A 14,431-nucleotide genomic window follows, 5' to 3' on the forward strand; every position below is an offset into this window, starting at 1 on the left:
TTGGACTTCTGTACTCGAAATTTGTACATCCCATCTCTACTTGGGAACTGGATGATTGGCTTGACTGAGCTCAAGAAGGACTTTGTTTGTCCCAGTCGAGCCATTTTTTCTTACCTTGTACGAACTACTCAACAAAAAGTCCAAAAGCCACGAGTGTGAACCCCCCACCCCCCCCCCCCCCCCCATCAGCTGACTTGTGGCACTTGCAAGTTTTAGCTTGTTATTGCCTTATTGGTCCCACATAAAGATTGGTAGAGTGACAATGTAGTGCCTTTTGTCAAGCTCAAGTTCAAGCCCAAACCCAACCCATCACAAGACTTTCAAGGTCTTTTAGGGCTCACGACTTTAAAACGCGTCATATCAAGTCAAGAAAACATTTAAACTTATAGCATGTCAATTAGATCTTTATTTTAATGATGCGAGACTTTTTTCAACAATCTTCAACTCCCCTCACTTGTGGGTTGGAGCCAAGCCCACCAAGTAGAACCAGAAATCACACATGTACAATTGAATAGGCAGAAACTTTGTAATATTATGATTTGTCAATCCCATTAAAAGAAGTTATAAAACAAACGGCTGAGATACATATACTCAGAAACAGAACCAGAACCAGATCCAGAACCAGTAATATGGAATAGAGTCTTAACAGTAATTATGCATTATCAGACAACATACTTAACCTTCGAGGCAGCAAATGCTAGAAGAAACTGGAATCAGAGCAACAATATAATGCTAGCCCACCGATTCTTATCTGCCTTTTCAAGTGCTAGTTATTCAAGGATTATGCAATACTGGTATGTAACAGAAAGTGATTCTGCACATTGCTTGATGAAACAACAAGTACTGATTAAGTTTCAAGGTATAGCAGATATCAATTTCCAGGCCACCACTATGTTGCAGACATTCAGTTTGCACGGTCTTTGATCACATCAAGATCCATCTCTGTAGGGTCAGTAGCCTGAATCTCATAGTGGATACCATCCAGCTCCCTCCTAAACCTGTCTTTAGATGTGGCATAGAGCATCTTGGCACGGATCCTAGAGCTTGTAGGAGACCTGAACAATGAGATTTGATGCATAATTAGAATGAGAATAAGATGGCCAAACTTCACGCATAATATGCATAGAAATTAGGCCATTGAAGAAATTTATCACCTCAAGTTAGCAGCAACAAAGTTTGATTTGATTATGCCTAACAAAGTGGGCATTTGATCATTTAACATCACATGACATTGTAATCAATTCTCATTACCTTCAACATACGAAAGTACAGGATAGGAAATAAACAGGTTGACAGCAAGTTATTTGAGAAGGTTTGTTCATATCCAACGTTAACTTCGAGTAGTAGAAAAGATTTTGAATCGAGCTGACACGACTCACAAAAGGAATCAGCACTGTCACGACTCACTAAATGTTCAATTGAGCAAAATGAAGGAAGGATCCATGCTGCAGACATTAAGTAGTTTGTGTATGAAGCATTTGAATTGAGTTCAGAGTTAAGGGTACTTACTTATAGTACATGATCTGATGATCTAGGAAGTGAAAAAAACACCAAAGCTATGTTTTGGGACATGCTTGTTTGCGTGAGCAAGTGTGTAATGCGATTATTCTCATCCAAAATGTGTGCACACTGCACAATTTTACTCTATCGAAAGTGAAAAAAAGAAGAACTTCTATAGGAATGCCACACCAAAGCAGCTGCACAATGCGGGAACAAATTATAAAGCTAACCATGTTATGCTCACACAATGGATCCTGGATAGAATGTGATAAAACCAATCAAAATGCAATTTTAAGTAACCAAACCGAAGGAGAAAGCTAACCAGGCAATGAAGAATATCTTGCTCTTTTGACAATTTTCAGAGGTCACAAAATCGAAGTCATAAACAGCGTATCGGCAATCATTCTCGGGTAAAGCAGCAGCAAAATCCTCATAGCTTTCAGCAGGGCCGCCAGTCTTCTCAACCACAACCTCTCTCTTCTTCTCATCAATCTTAAAGATCACGTAGCGATAGACCTTCTTCCTCTGCAGTTCTGTAAATGCATTTTTGCTGTGATCAGCAACACCCATGCCCGATGAAGCATTGGGCTGGAACCAGAAAACATCCCATCAAAAAGTTGGTTCAATGAAAAATTAAAACTGAAGTAATTGATGACAATCACAATCTGGTTCACAACACAAATGCCAAACATATTATTCCTTCTTCCTATAAGGAAATCAAAGTAAAATTAAAAAAATCATTAAGAAAGCCCTGCATAGTAGCCCAGGCTAGAAATTATATGTACCAATAATTCTGAGATAGTAAAGCTGCGTTCTTTCTTCTAACTGTTCAAAGAAAGAAAAAAGGAAAGTAAAACCCTAATGTCCTCATATTCTTTTCCGTAGTATTAATTCATCAGAAACCCAAACGGACATGGACGAAACCATCTGATCAAGCTATCCATCGAAATCCATCACAGAACAGTGAAATATCGAATCATCAAATTGAGATTATTGTCAGAATTTCATTTTAATATGCCAACTAGCTGCTAAGCAAAACACATCCATCCATTGGCGAACAAGTTTCTTCCTTTCACAAAAATAAAAGCACCCAACAAAAACCCTACAATTCCGAGACCAAAAACAGTTCGACGACAGATAGGAAGAGAAAATTACCCGGCCAAATCCTCGAAAAGACATAACCAACTCCTCTGGAAATGCAGGCTACTGAGAGTTGAAGAGCAGAGGGTGTTCGAAAACAAAGTAGCCAAAACTGTACCTGATGTGTTCAATGAAAGACCTTCAGCTACAAAATAAAGGAGAGAAGGAAAATTGAGCGAGGGACAGATAATGCAGAATTAGTGCTATTTGAAGAGAAGGCCAAAGGATTCTAATATTTCTGTCTTTTAAATTTTAACTTTTAAGTAGAATAATAAAATGATATTTTAGCCATTTTAACTTTTAAATTTTAAACAATTTAATCTGTATACGAGAAAATTATTTGAATAAATCACAGTATTTTTTCGATAGCTATCCTTTTAATTTTTCATCCAAAATTTTGATTTGGGATGCTTACATTGATAAATTTTGTTTAATCAAAATCGAACCGTCCAAAAAATTATTTGCGTAAATATAGATATTTGAATCACTTGATCATAATTTAGTTGGTGAATTTCTCCGAGATCAAACTATATGAACTCGAGAGATCATGAGTTTGATTCTCACTAAGAGCAATATATATTGTATTTGTGACAATGCGTTGGGTTTTGGGCCACGTCATTATGTCTGACGCGTAAGAAATTCATGTGCACGTGAATTTAAACTTATACCAGATGTGTAAAGATAAATTTGTATGATCTTATTTTCGTTTTAAAAAAGATGTTTGTCTTTTTTAAAGTCTAAAAAATGAAAGGTGTGGTGCCGAATGGAAACATAAAAAGGTTATAAAAAATATTTTTATTTTTTCTTTGAAAATAATTGGAATCACAAAATAAGCAGAAAAGAAAGTGTGTGCACCGGATAGATAGGAAAAAAGTATGGGCCGGTGCGTAGGATCAACGCTTGTCTCGCTTTTGCTTGCTGATAAGAGAAGAAGATGGGCCGACTTCAACAACGCAGGCGGGCCCACCAATTATTCTCCAAGTTAAAGCTTGCCAACAAAATCTCCACCGTCCGGGGCCCATGACTGACTTTTTTGATGACTGACTTTTTTGATGATCATCATCATACGCTTGCACGTGCTTCTGATCTTCTGAATGTGTCCATTCGCCGCGTCTTCATTTCTTTCCATTTGCCTAAAAGGACATCACCTTTACTTATTTATTTTTCCCCCCTTCTCAGTTTTTGGGCCAAATAGCTGGGCCAAAAAGCCCACGCTCCAATCAATGGGCCTAGTGTGACATGGCATACAAACACCCGCTACGACATCGCCGAAGGCCCAAAGTCAACTCCGCAACGGATTTAACGTTAATCTCCCCAAAATCGCATCTTGCGAGACGGTAGTAACATCGCGTGTCAGGGTTTAGGGTTCTGAACGTTGATCACGAGTTGTTTGAATTTCGCGCTCTAATGGATGCCGAAGGTTTGTTGTTCGAATTCCTCCTTTTTTCTATCATGGGTTAGTTTATTAAACTCTCGAAATTACATAGTTTCTGTAAATCTCGCGTCTCCTTTTTTTTTTTTTTTTTTTTTTCAGGGCAACGAGCCTCTTCGAATCCAGCTGTATTGCTTTCTTCTCTTCTGAGTAGGAGAACTAAACTGCAAGAAGAGCTTAAAAGCATTGAAAAGCAGGTCTCTTTTTTCCATACCATGTACTGATTTTTCAAATTATGTGATGTGTTTATGATTTCCGCATTTGGGTTTTAGGAATTAGAATTTAATCGTGTCTTTGTTAATAGTGATTTCTTGTTGTTAATTGTTAGCTACTAGTGCTGCTGATGTTTTATGACCTGAACATGCTCCTGGGGTAGACTTCTAACAATATGTTGCTTATGAAAAAATTTAGAAAATTAAGCACAAAACCTTTTGGTAGGATGAAAATTTGCTCCTTGTATTATTCTGTTATTTATTACGGAGTGGTTTAGAAGTTAAGAATAACTATGGATTGTTAAAATAAAGAGAAAATAGATCATTGGTTTGGTTTGGTTTGTTTACTTATTTATTTTCATGCGAATATCATTTGTAAGCAATGTGCTCGACATGGTAGTTTGAGATTACCTTGATAAGGAAAACATATTAATCGAGAAACCTAGAATGAGGTAACCAAATTAAGGAGAAAACATAAATTATTGCGGTAACAACTATCCCGGTATATTCTAAATGAAATTTATTGACATCCCCTCAAATTCAATTTGGTACACCAACTCAAGGCTTTTGACTTGAGCAACGTGCTTCAAAGAGCAAAAGACTAACAATGGCACACAGCAATTGAACCAACCTGTGCAATGATGTAATTGCTTGAATTTATTTTTCAACTTCTTTTTGTTGTTGATTGTTGTTTGTGCAAAATTGATGAAGTAGATTTATTCTACCTTCTTTTCTCTTGCATGCCCGCTGAATCCTGATCAATTTATTTTAACATAGGTCTATGATATGGAGACAAGCTATTTACAAGACCCAAGCCAGTGTGGCAATGTATTGAAAGGTTTCGAAGGGTTCCTGTCTTCTTCTAAGAACACTGCACTGTATGGAGTGGCTATGAAATTCTTTACCTTTACTCCTCTTCCATTTAATAAAATATGCTTCTCTTGCGTGTGTGTCGTAAGCGATTCAAAAAACACTTTGTATTTTTTAGGTTATAGAATATCTATTTTAATATATAAATGTATTTGATTTTGTGTTATATTTTTATTAGTTAACAGTTGGAGAATCACTTTCTGAGTGCTCGATTGGTCTGTTATGTATGTTGCATATAGTCATACTCTACTGACACAGTTGCATTATAAAGCTTTAGTTCATTCACTGTGCTTTTGGATGACTTCAATGTACAATTCATACAACAGCTTTTGTTTTCCAAGTTAATAAGTCTGTCAGTTGTTCTATACTCCTTGCAGATAATATTGTGGTCAGTCAAAATAATATGTTCTTTATTCCGGCTAATTTGACTTATCAATAGCTTCATCTTTTGCTTAATTATGTTTGCTTAATTATGTTTGCTTATGTGTATAAAAGGAAATGTTCAAAAGTATTTTATGACTAATTTAGTTGTACTACAGTATATCCTTCATTGGTGTCGGAAATTTCTTTGAAACTTGTTGCTGCAGGTTGAAGCGGTCAAGGAAGTTCCAACCTGAAGATAGGCTCTTCTCTTTATCTTCTGTCACTTCACCAGCAGTATGTATTCTGCTTTTCACTTGTACGGTAATCAGTAATGGGGGAAAACTATAGATAATGCAAGTTGAGATAGTTATTTTGTCTTGCAGGGAAGCATATTAAATTTGCAAATGCAATTTGGTTTATCAAAATGTTTTGTTAATGATAAAAATAATTTAGCCATTTCTCATTTGATGGAGATGACAAGAGTTGTAAAATTACATAAATGGACAATAGGAAGCAGCGCCTCATAGTATGACTGCTTGACAGTCTTCGAATTCTCTATTTCCATCATTGTTATGGTTGTTGAAGCTTATGAGTTTGGAGGAACTTTAGGCTAGTGTGCACTGTTTCTGCTGCTATAACTGAAGCACCAAGATGATGGCTGCCAATATGCCCAGGCCTTACACTCCTTTGAGTTATGCATTCCTTTAAACAATGTATCATTGTGTAACCTTCACCATTTCTTACTACATTTAAAATCCATTGCTAGAAGGCTGTGCAAGAGGTCATTGTTACTATGCATATCCTTTTGAGCTTTTACTAGTATAGTATAGAAGTGATTTTACATCTTTTCCAACTTTCCCTGTTCTCGCCGTCCTACATGGTATAAATGAAGTAGAGCCTCTTAATTGTGGAAGTTATACTGTTGTTTGAAGTCTCTATACTTCCATGGGCTAAGGCTGCGTGAAAAAAACGTTCATTTAGCCAAAAGAATAACGATTTTCCCTTGCATATAGTGACCGTCATAACCTTTTCAGAAACTTGACGAAGGCATAGTCAATAGTAGCCTGAGTGGTCAACTTTTAGTTTAACTTATTTACACCTCGCTTATTTCTTGTTTATTGAATGTTATTTTTCTTTACGGCTTCCCTTTGGTTCTCAGCTTATCGTTTTAACTCCTTTCATTTTATCTTTACCAAGGGAAAATATGTAGATTGATGAATTTGGTGGCATTGATGGTTGTCTTTTGTGTTACTTGTATTTCTAATTGCGCCTTCATTCTTTCCAGGCTGAGGAGCTTGCAGCTGGGCGAGATGGTGAGATTTAAGAGCAGATAGTTAGATGCCTTGCCTTTCGTAGAATATTATCGTTCTTATCTTTCTGTTTTTGTGATAGATGGGAGATCGGACTTTGGTGTCGGTCGACCTAGAGGTGGAGGTATATATGCAAATGGACAGTAAGTCTCTAACTTCAAGCTAATGCTATATGAAAAGTCCCCAAGTGTGGGTATAAAATACTTTGTTCTAAAAACCTGTTCTGGAATCAGTTTATTTGAAACGTATATGATCAAATTTCACAGAGGAAAGCCAAAGAAAGGAAGAGGAGTGCCTCGAGACGCTAAAAGAATCAGACATTCAAGTGATCCGGATTTTGATTACGATGACGACCCTGAGTTGACATTATGAAACTGTTTGTGAAATATGGCCGGCCATTGACCTTCCTCCATGATATGGCCTAAAGAAGATATCTTTTATTTCTGCAATGTAGCCAGAGGGCAAAAGTTTTAACGCTTAGGCAAAGCAATTCCTTGTTGAACTTTTGTATTGCATTGGTTTGATGTATCGGATGTCCTTGATTACTTAATGGACTGCTTCTGTAAGATATGGCAAGCTTTTCTGGCACTGGGGTGGTCAATTGATCCTTACTCCTTCAATGCCTACTAGTGCACCTGAGTGTGAAGTTACGAGACACATTGAGGTTTTGAAGTTGGCATGTCTGGATTGCAATTATCTTTGGCTTTTAGATTTGCTTTTGAAGCAATATTTACAGTGATATTTACCTGTCATTGTTTTCCTTGTCAATTCAGTTGGTCTAAATGAATCAGCATAATTGAACTATTGAAGCTCTCGTAGACCAACAGATGTAATAATGCCTTTATTTGTGAACTTCCCATGCATCAGGGTCCAAGACTATAATAAAAGACTTATAAGTATAATTCGGACCCTTTCACATCAAGAATGTGTTTTTTTACCCAAGTATTATTGATGACGACATATGAAGAATAAAGTTTTGCTGTGTTTGGGTTAAAAATTAAACATGATATCGAAACAGAGTTATGAAGTGGCTTATAAATAAAGCTGAGTGGTTTATAAACAAAGCCCAGATCTCTTGGCCCGGGAAGAACAAAACTTTGCAAGTTATCGGTAGACAATTAGGAAGCATAAGAGTCCGGACACCCGAACTTGAAGTTGACTCTTTGAACTATAAAGCAAACGAAGTTCGGCAAATGCAAATACGTTGATTGGGCGCTCCGATATCCGCTGCGTGAGTTCTCTCTTATCAGTAGGGGTCGCTCGTTTACAAAACCCTTCATGGATTTGCTGGTAAAATTTGCCTCGTCTACCTCTTAACACATCAAAACCCGCAAATTAAAGTCCTTCGAATCGGTTGTCACTGTGCGCAACAGTCAAATTTTCTGCGGAAGCTCTTTTGTAGCTTGCTTTGAAGTTGATTTTTTTTCTCTCTTCTTTTTCTTAATTACTTTGTATCCATGTAGTAGAAGAAGATTAAAAAGAAAAACATGAAGGAGCACGACAAACAGTCAGAAATGCAAGTGTCCTGGATCGAGAACTCCGATTCTGTCTCGCGCCACTTCCAATTCGAACCCGATGGTCGTCTATCTGTGAGTTCTTGCAAACCCGCATAAGAGAAAGTAGTACTAAATTGTATTACTCTCTCATAGGCATATTCACATACATTTGGTGTGCGTATTTCGTATCACCGGTTCTACGAGAGGGCTATGCGTCTTTTCCTTTCTGAAGTTTTGTTTGTTGAAACCAGGTGAAGGTGCTTGATGACGCGAGACCAGTACACCAGAGAGTGGTCGAATCCTTCCTCAACAAATTCTTTCCGTCTGGATATCCGTACAGGTCAGCTAGTATTTCCTTTGTTTTTTATTTTTCTTGCCTTCTGTTGTTGGGAAAATCACATGCTTTGTATACGGAGAGTATGATTGCTAGTTGTGGATTCATGGGTTCTTTTCCTATATGGTCAGTGTAAACGAGGGGTACCTAAGGTACACTCAATTCCGCGCATTGCAACATTTTTCGAGTGCCACACTGTCGGTGCTATCCACTCAGGTATTCTCCAGATGCCTACTCATCCTATGTATTGCTAAATGTCATTGAATTTTTTGGCTAATAACTAAGAAATGCTGCCTTGCTTTCTCACTCATTTAATAATTGTGTGATGTTGGGTAGAATGCTTATTTAATTTTTTTCGTGTGTCGTTTTATGCTGTAATGGTATTTGAAGATCACTTTTCTGAGTTCTTAATGCTTTGCAGTCGCTGCTATTTGCTGCAGGCTTGCGACCTACTCCTGCACAGGCGACTGCTGTAAGTTGGGTAAGTTGTTTGATGTAAATAATGTAAGATGACCCATAAAAAGTGACTCCTTTTTTTTCCTTCAAATGAGGTTTTGCTCACATTGTTGATTTGCAGATTTTGAAGGATGGGATGCAGCATGTGGGGAAGCTTATATGTAGCAACCTGGGTGCTAGGATGGATTCAGAGCCAAAACGCTGGAGAATATTTGGTTCACATTTTCACTCTTCTACAATACTACTTTTTTTTTTCCGCTTATAATTAGGCACCTCTGATTTATGCCAAATATACACAAGCTATCAATCCCTTCATAAGATCTCTAACCATAAAGAACCTTCGACCTTGCAGCTGATGTGCTTTATGACTTGGGGACTGGTTTGGAAGTTCTTTCTCCATTGTGTCCTCATCTTTTTCTTGAGATAGCAGGCCTGGGCAATTTTGCTAAGGTACCAAGTTTCTTTGTACTAGCATTTCCTCTCTTTTTTCCCTGGCAACCAAGATGTTAATATGGAAAAAATGATATGGAAGCTTTTGGCAGAGTGTTAGTTTCCTTTTTCATATTCATTGAAAAGCATGTCCTTCCTTTCTACAATTTATGTACAAAAGTACTGGTACATCTTTGTTCATCCTCACTTGTGCACTTTCTGTGGCCACATAAGGGGATGGCAGTAGTTGCTGCAAGAGCAACAAGGTTACCAATATATTCATCCTTCGCGAAAGAAGGCAATCTCAGTGATCTATTTGCGAAAGGGGAGGCCATCTCGACTCTCTTTAATGTTGTTGGGATAGGAGCTGGAATTCAATTAGCATCAACAGTGTGTTCATCAATGCAAGGAAAGGTATGGTATTTGTCTGGTGTCTGATTTAGGTTTGAAAGTGTGTAGGTAAGAACTTGTAACTTAAAATAAACAGAAATCACTTTTAACTAAATCTTGTGCTTTCTGAAGTTAGAATTATGATAGTTAAATATACTTGGCAGTTGGTTGTGGGGCCTCTCCTTTCTATCGTACATATCTACTGTGTGGTTGAAGAAATGCGAGCTACCCCTGTCAATACTTTGAATCCACAGAGAATGGCTTTGATTGTGGCTGATTTTGTAAAGGTTTGTCTTAACCTTCAAATTTAGTTTGTTCTTACTCCCTGACTTACCAGCCTCATTCTCTCTTTGTAACTTGATGCAGACTGGAAAAATATCAAGCCCAGCTGATCTAAGATACCAAGAAAACCTCTTATTACCTGGCAGACTTATAAAAGATGCTGGAAATGTCAAAGTTGGTAGGGCTTTCCATAAGGTTGTTAAACCTTCAAGACTTCCTGAATTGAAAGAAATATTTTCCGAGGAGAGGTTTCTTTTAAATCGTGGGAACAAATGGACTGACATGATATTAGAGCGCAATGCAACTGGTGAAGATGCATTGAGGGGGTGGCTAGTGGCTGCATATGCTGAGAGCATGGATAAATATTCTTACTATGAGTCAAATGCTAGTGTCTTGCAAGATGCATATGAAAGAATGAACAGCATTTTTACTCCATTTTTGTCTGAACTCCAGGCCAAAGGATGGCACACTGATCGTTTTCTTGATGGAACGGGAAGCCGCTTTGCATGGTAGTATTTTGTTGTCTGATGTAAACGCAAAGATCAATTTAGTCTCTGATTAACTTACTGGAGATGCCTCACAGGACCATATGTGTTAGGGCCATAGCGCGTCGTTTATCGTTTGCATTCCAAACTGTATCAGCATTCCTTTGGCCTAATTTGTATTTGACTGGAGTTAAAGAAGAAAATGGCAAATATCATTTTCTTTTGACTTGTGCAGATGAGGCTTGTTTTAGCTTATTTCTTTTTGAATTCTGAATAATATACGGATTGAAGAACATGATCTAACTCTTCTTTTTTCTTTTTCTCTCTCTTTTTGTAATCGAAAATGACACTACACAAATTTACCCTTTGGACATCAGATATGAGTCTAAACTCGAGCCACGAGGCCCGCGTGCACAGAAGTTTTACACATAACCATAGGGTAAGTTGGGTTAAAATCTTACGTGTGGCCACAAGGGTACTACTAACACAATCTAACTCCTTCAAACTAGAAAAGGAACTAACTCTGACATCAACGATGCGTCATAAATCTTTAGACCAACAATCCAATTAGAAAAATCAAATGACCCTCCTCCTCGATCTGTCTGATTTTCCATTGCTTTATCAAAGTCTTACGAGCTAATCATTCAATAATTTCACAAACTTAACAAGTAAGCAAGTAGTTAACTTTACCGTCCATGGTTGTTGACAATATGTGGTGCCATAAGAATGTAGTAAGACCAGACAGAGAACATTTTGAAGCAATGCATGGCTTTCTCGCAAAAACCCATGATTGTGAATTTGGTTAGTGTAAGACCAGGAAAACCCACGCATGTGTGTCCTTGATTTCTGACATAGGAAGCCGAAATGTGTGACAAAGTTGGTCTAGTTAGCCATTGCAGCAGTAGCGTAAGAAGACAAATCATATATAGAGCTCCCAAGTCAGCGAGTCACAGTCTAATACGCCGGCGTTTGACTTGTTAGATCCAAGTGGTCGTTATGGTTCATAAAGCACTGAAATTTACACCTTCAAGTTGTGTAAGACCGTGTGAGGTTGAAAGGCCAGTTGAATTCAGCAGCTTTACAAATTGTCAGCAAAGAGTGTGTCAAATGTCAAAACAGTCCGACTTCTGTGCGCTCATGTCTTATGACCTGAGTTTAGGCTAGTATCGAATGTACAAAAACTAAGCTTGTTTGATGTTATTCTTGTTTAAAAAACGAGTGTGCTTAAATGAATAATTTTATTTTTTTGCCCAATAAATTAAGGTGTTGGTATTGGTGAATTGGAGTAGAAACTCTTTTGGTTATGTGCCTATTGGAGTATTATAATTTATTTTTTATCACAATACAAACTAACTAGCATGCCAAGTACCATTATATATAGAGAAAAATCGAGTTTGGCTTTTCTACCATAATATATAGGAATGCAAAGATAGAAAGAAACTTTTCTTTACAAGAAGCCGGCATACACACTAGTACATATAAAATTTTGTTGAGAGATCTTGAAGATCTTAGTGATCATGCGCAAAAAGCAATGTGTTGCTCTATTTCTCAACATGAACCTCTTTTAGCCAAAAAAAAAAGAGCTTTTATTCTTTAAATCTAAAGAGCAAAAGAACAAAGCATAGTAGGTGACATATATATATAAAAGAAGCACGTGTGATATATGTAAGAGCATAAAACACAAATTTTTGTACACAAATTCTCTATAAGGAGCAAATTCTTTTATAGATAAGAGAGCATGAAAGATTTTGCATATCCATCTTATGAAAGCACGAAGAGTGATGTTGAAGGCCGAAACGATAAAGGATCTCAACGTTAGTGCCCTTCAGTCTATGATACTATGAAAGATTTTAAAATAGAAATAAGAAAAGAAATATAAATAAATAAATAAATTATAGAGACAAGTGTTTGTAGTGGTTCGAGTTGGACTATGATAGCCTACATCCAAGGGCGGACCCAATAAGAGTCAAAGGTGGTAGATTACTATCTTATTTCAAACAACTTCTAGTGTCGGTAGAATTTAAATTATAAGCTTTATATGACTACTCAAAAGGTTCCATACTGTAAATCTATAATATTATGATTATAGTGGTGGAGCCACCACGTACTCTCTTTCAAAATCTTGAAGATCAAACTTTGCTATCTTGTAGAAAGAAAGAGAGAAAGAGTCAAAAGATTTTGGATAAAGATGATATATATTATGATGGAGTTAAACACGATCAACCATGTTAATGTCTCAGTATATTTAACACTAAAAAAAGATACAAATTAATATTAAAATGAATGTTGTAGTTGTTTTTTTTTTTTGAAAGGCCCACAGGCTACACACACGCTAAGCCATGCCCAAGGGGTATGAAGGTCACGCTAAGCAATGTGGACATGAAGGTCACCACAACGGATGGGTAGTTGCCCAAGGGGTATGAAGGCCACGCTAAGGCACGCTAAGCAATGTCCAAGGGGCATGAATGTCACCACAGCGGATGGGTAGTTGCCCAAGGGGTATGAAGGCCACGCTAAGCAATGTCCAAGGGGCATGAAGGTCACCACAGCGGATGGAAAACTACCCAAATCTCAAACCCCCTGGTGAGAATAGAACCCTGAACCTCAAGGTCCTGGGCAGATAACCAGACCAACCAGGCTATCTCCCATTCTCAATGTTGTAGTTGTTGGAAGCAAAGAAAAACCCTATATATATATATATATAAATAAAAATTAATATATATATATTTATATATATATATATGGGCAATAGTCCTATCTCTGCTTACCAATATATATATATATTTATATATATATGGGCAATAGTCCTATCTCTGCTTACCAAGTCAATTGAAAGCAGTTCTTTGGTCTTCTTTTTTCTTTTTTAAAACCAAAAAATTAAACAAAACATTTCAAATTATATTAAAATGTTGCCATGGCAAAGCCATAATAAATTTTATAAAAAGGCAAATAATAGAGAGTTAAAAAGAAGAGGAGTGAGTTGAATTTGGGTCTTCAATTAGAAGTTTTTTTTTTGTCAACCAATTAACTCATAGATGGTTAGACATTCAACTTCATCTTATTGCTTATTTTGACTTGCGATTGGTATATTGGACTATTTACATATTTATATACTATAATATAAAAGTTCAATAATGTATAAATGTGAACATGAGTCATATATAGTTATCTAAGTTGGTGACATTTTGAAATCGAGGCCTCAAATATTGCATCATTAGATGCGTCGACAAAGCTATATATATATATTTGGAGTTTTGTATCTGAGAGCAATACATTTGTATTCACATGCTGAATTTTGGCTTAATTTACCATGTTATCATTATGAAACCTCTGTGCAGCCAGGTTTTACGGTATGAGTTTAAGCTTATATTAGATGTACAAATAACAAATTTGTAGGATGTCATTTTCATCGGTTATCCAAAAAATTATTGTTTTGTACCTAACGAAAGACCATTACCATTAATTAATCAAGATTTGTGTCTCTATCCACCTCAATTTCCGACTTAAATTATATATTAATATTAATATCCATGTCACTCTTTTATCCTACACAAACAAATGATCTTTCGCTAACTTAGCATATCAAGTCTTACTTCGAATTACTTAACAAAACACCTCACGCAATATCCTCCCTCCCTGGCCTCCTCAGTCAAACCTCCAACTGGTGAAGATCATTATTGCTTTTTTAATGTAATTAAGATGGACAAAGTACGCTCATCTTTGACTAGAAAT

The 14,431-nt window shown here is 36.9% G+C and overlaps 3 protein-coding genes across 4 annotated transcripts; 2 read left to right on the forward strand and 1 right to left on the reverse strand.

The window, feature by feature from the left end:
- Nucleotides 1-512: 512 nt before the first annotated feature.
- On the reverse strand, nucleotides 513-2,846 carry LOC120010147 (actin-depolymerizing factor). The gene is made up of 3 exons (XM_038860856.1): nucleotides 2,656-2,846; nucleotides 1,823-2,088; nucleotides 513-1,055 (listed from the first exon to the last, which is right to left on the reverse strand). Exons 1-3 carry the CDS (start codon nucleotides 2,677-2,679, stop codon nucleotides 905-907), a joined length of 441 nt encoding a protein of 146 aa, XP_038716784.1. The 5' UTR covers nucleotides 2,680-2,846; the 3' UTR covers nucleotides 513-904.
- A 1,062-nt stretch (nucleotides 2,847-3,908) lies between these two features.
- Nucleotides 3,909-7,447, forward strand: LOC120010307 (chromatin modification-related protein MEAF6-like). Its single transcript, XM_038861075.1, has 7 exons — nucleotides 3,909-4,060; nucleotides 4,175-4,269; nucleotides 5,062-5,162; nucleotides 5,742-5,811; nucleotides 6,803-6,830; nucleotides 6,910-6,970; nucleotides 7,094-7,447. The coding sequence occupies exons 1-7, from the start codon at nucleotides 4,048-4,050 to the stop codon at nucleotides 7,197-7,199; spliced, it is 474 nt and encodes a 157-aa protein (XP_038717003.1). The 5' UTR covers nucleotides 3,909-4,047; the 3' UTR covers nucleotides 7,200-7,447.
- Nucleotides 7,448-7,907: 460 nt separating this feature from the next.
- On the forward strand, nucleotides 7,908-11,006 carry LOC120010384 (protein root UVB sensitive 2, chloroplastic). Of its 2 annotated transcripts, none has more exons than XM_038861166.1 (10): nucleotides 7,908-8,117; nucleotides 8,291-8,416; nucleotides 8,575-8,663; nucleotides 8,789-8,873; nucleotides 9,079-9,138; nucleotides 9,235-9,328; nucleotides 9,466-9,563; nucleotides 9,777-9,956; nucleotides 10,097-10,219; nucleotides 10,299-11,006. In XM_038861166.1, the coding sequence occupies exons 2-10, from the start codon at nucleotides 8,315-8,317 to the stop codon at nucleotides 10,725-10,727; spliced, it is 1,260 nt and encodes a 419-aa protein (XP_038717094.1). In that variant the 5' UTR covers nucleotides 7,908-8,117; nucleotides 8,291-8,314; the 3' UTR covers nucleotides 10,728-11,006. The 2 variants fall into 2 exon arrangements, with proteins under 2 accessions (XP_038717094.1, XP_038717093.1); XM_038861165.1 differs by having other exon boundaries at nucleotides 8,294-8,416.
- Nucleotides 11,007-14,431: the final 3,425 nt, after the last annotated feature.

Source organism: Tripterygium wilfordii, chromosome 12, assembly GCF_013401445.1.
Source record: "Tripterygium wilfordii isolate XIE 37 chromosome 12, ASM1340144v1, whole genome shotgun sequence".
NCBI lineage: Eukaryota > Viridiplantae > Streptophyta > Magnoliopsida > Celastrales > Celastraceae > Tripterygium > Tripterygium wilfordii.

Excerpts from the sequence above, each read along its gene's own strand:
- LOC120010307 (XM_038861075.1), top strand. Across the intron at positions 5,163-5,741 it reads TCTTCTAAGAACACTGCACT|GTTGAAGCGGTCAAGGAAGT; the intron begins GTATGGAGTGGC and ends TTGTTGCTGCAG. Across the intron at positions 6,831-6,909 it reads GCTTGCAGCTGGGCGAGATG|ATGGGAGATCGGACTTTGGT; the intron begins GTGAGATTTAAG and ends TTTTTGTGATAG.
- LOC120010384 (XM_038861165.1), top strand. Across the intron at positions 8,874-9,078 it reads TGTCGGTGCTATCCACTCAG|TCGCTGCTATTTGCTGCAGG; the intron begins GTATTCTCCAGA and ends AATGCTTTGCAG. Across the intron at positions 9,139-9,234 it reads AGGCGACTGCTGTAAGTTGG|ATTTTGAAGGATGGGATGCA; the intron begins GTAAGTTGTTTG and ends GTTGATTTGCAG.
- LOC120010147 (XM_038860856.1), bottom strand. The coding sequence starts at position 2,679 with ATGTCTTTTCGAGGATTTGGCCGG. Across the intron at positions 2,089-2,655 it reads CTTTTCGAGGATTTGGCCGG|CCCAATGCTTCATCGGGCAT; the intron begins GTAATTTTCTCT and ends TTCTGGTTCCAG. Across the intron at positions 1,056-1,822 it reads AAGATATTCTTCATTGCCTG|GTCTCCTACAAGCTCTAGGA; the intron begins GTTAGCTTTCTC and ends CTCATTGTTCAG.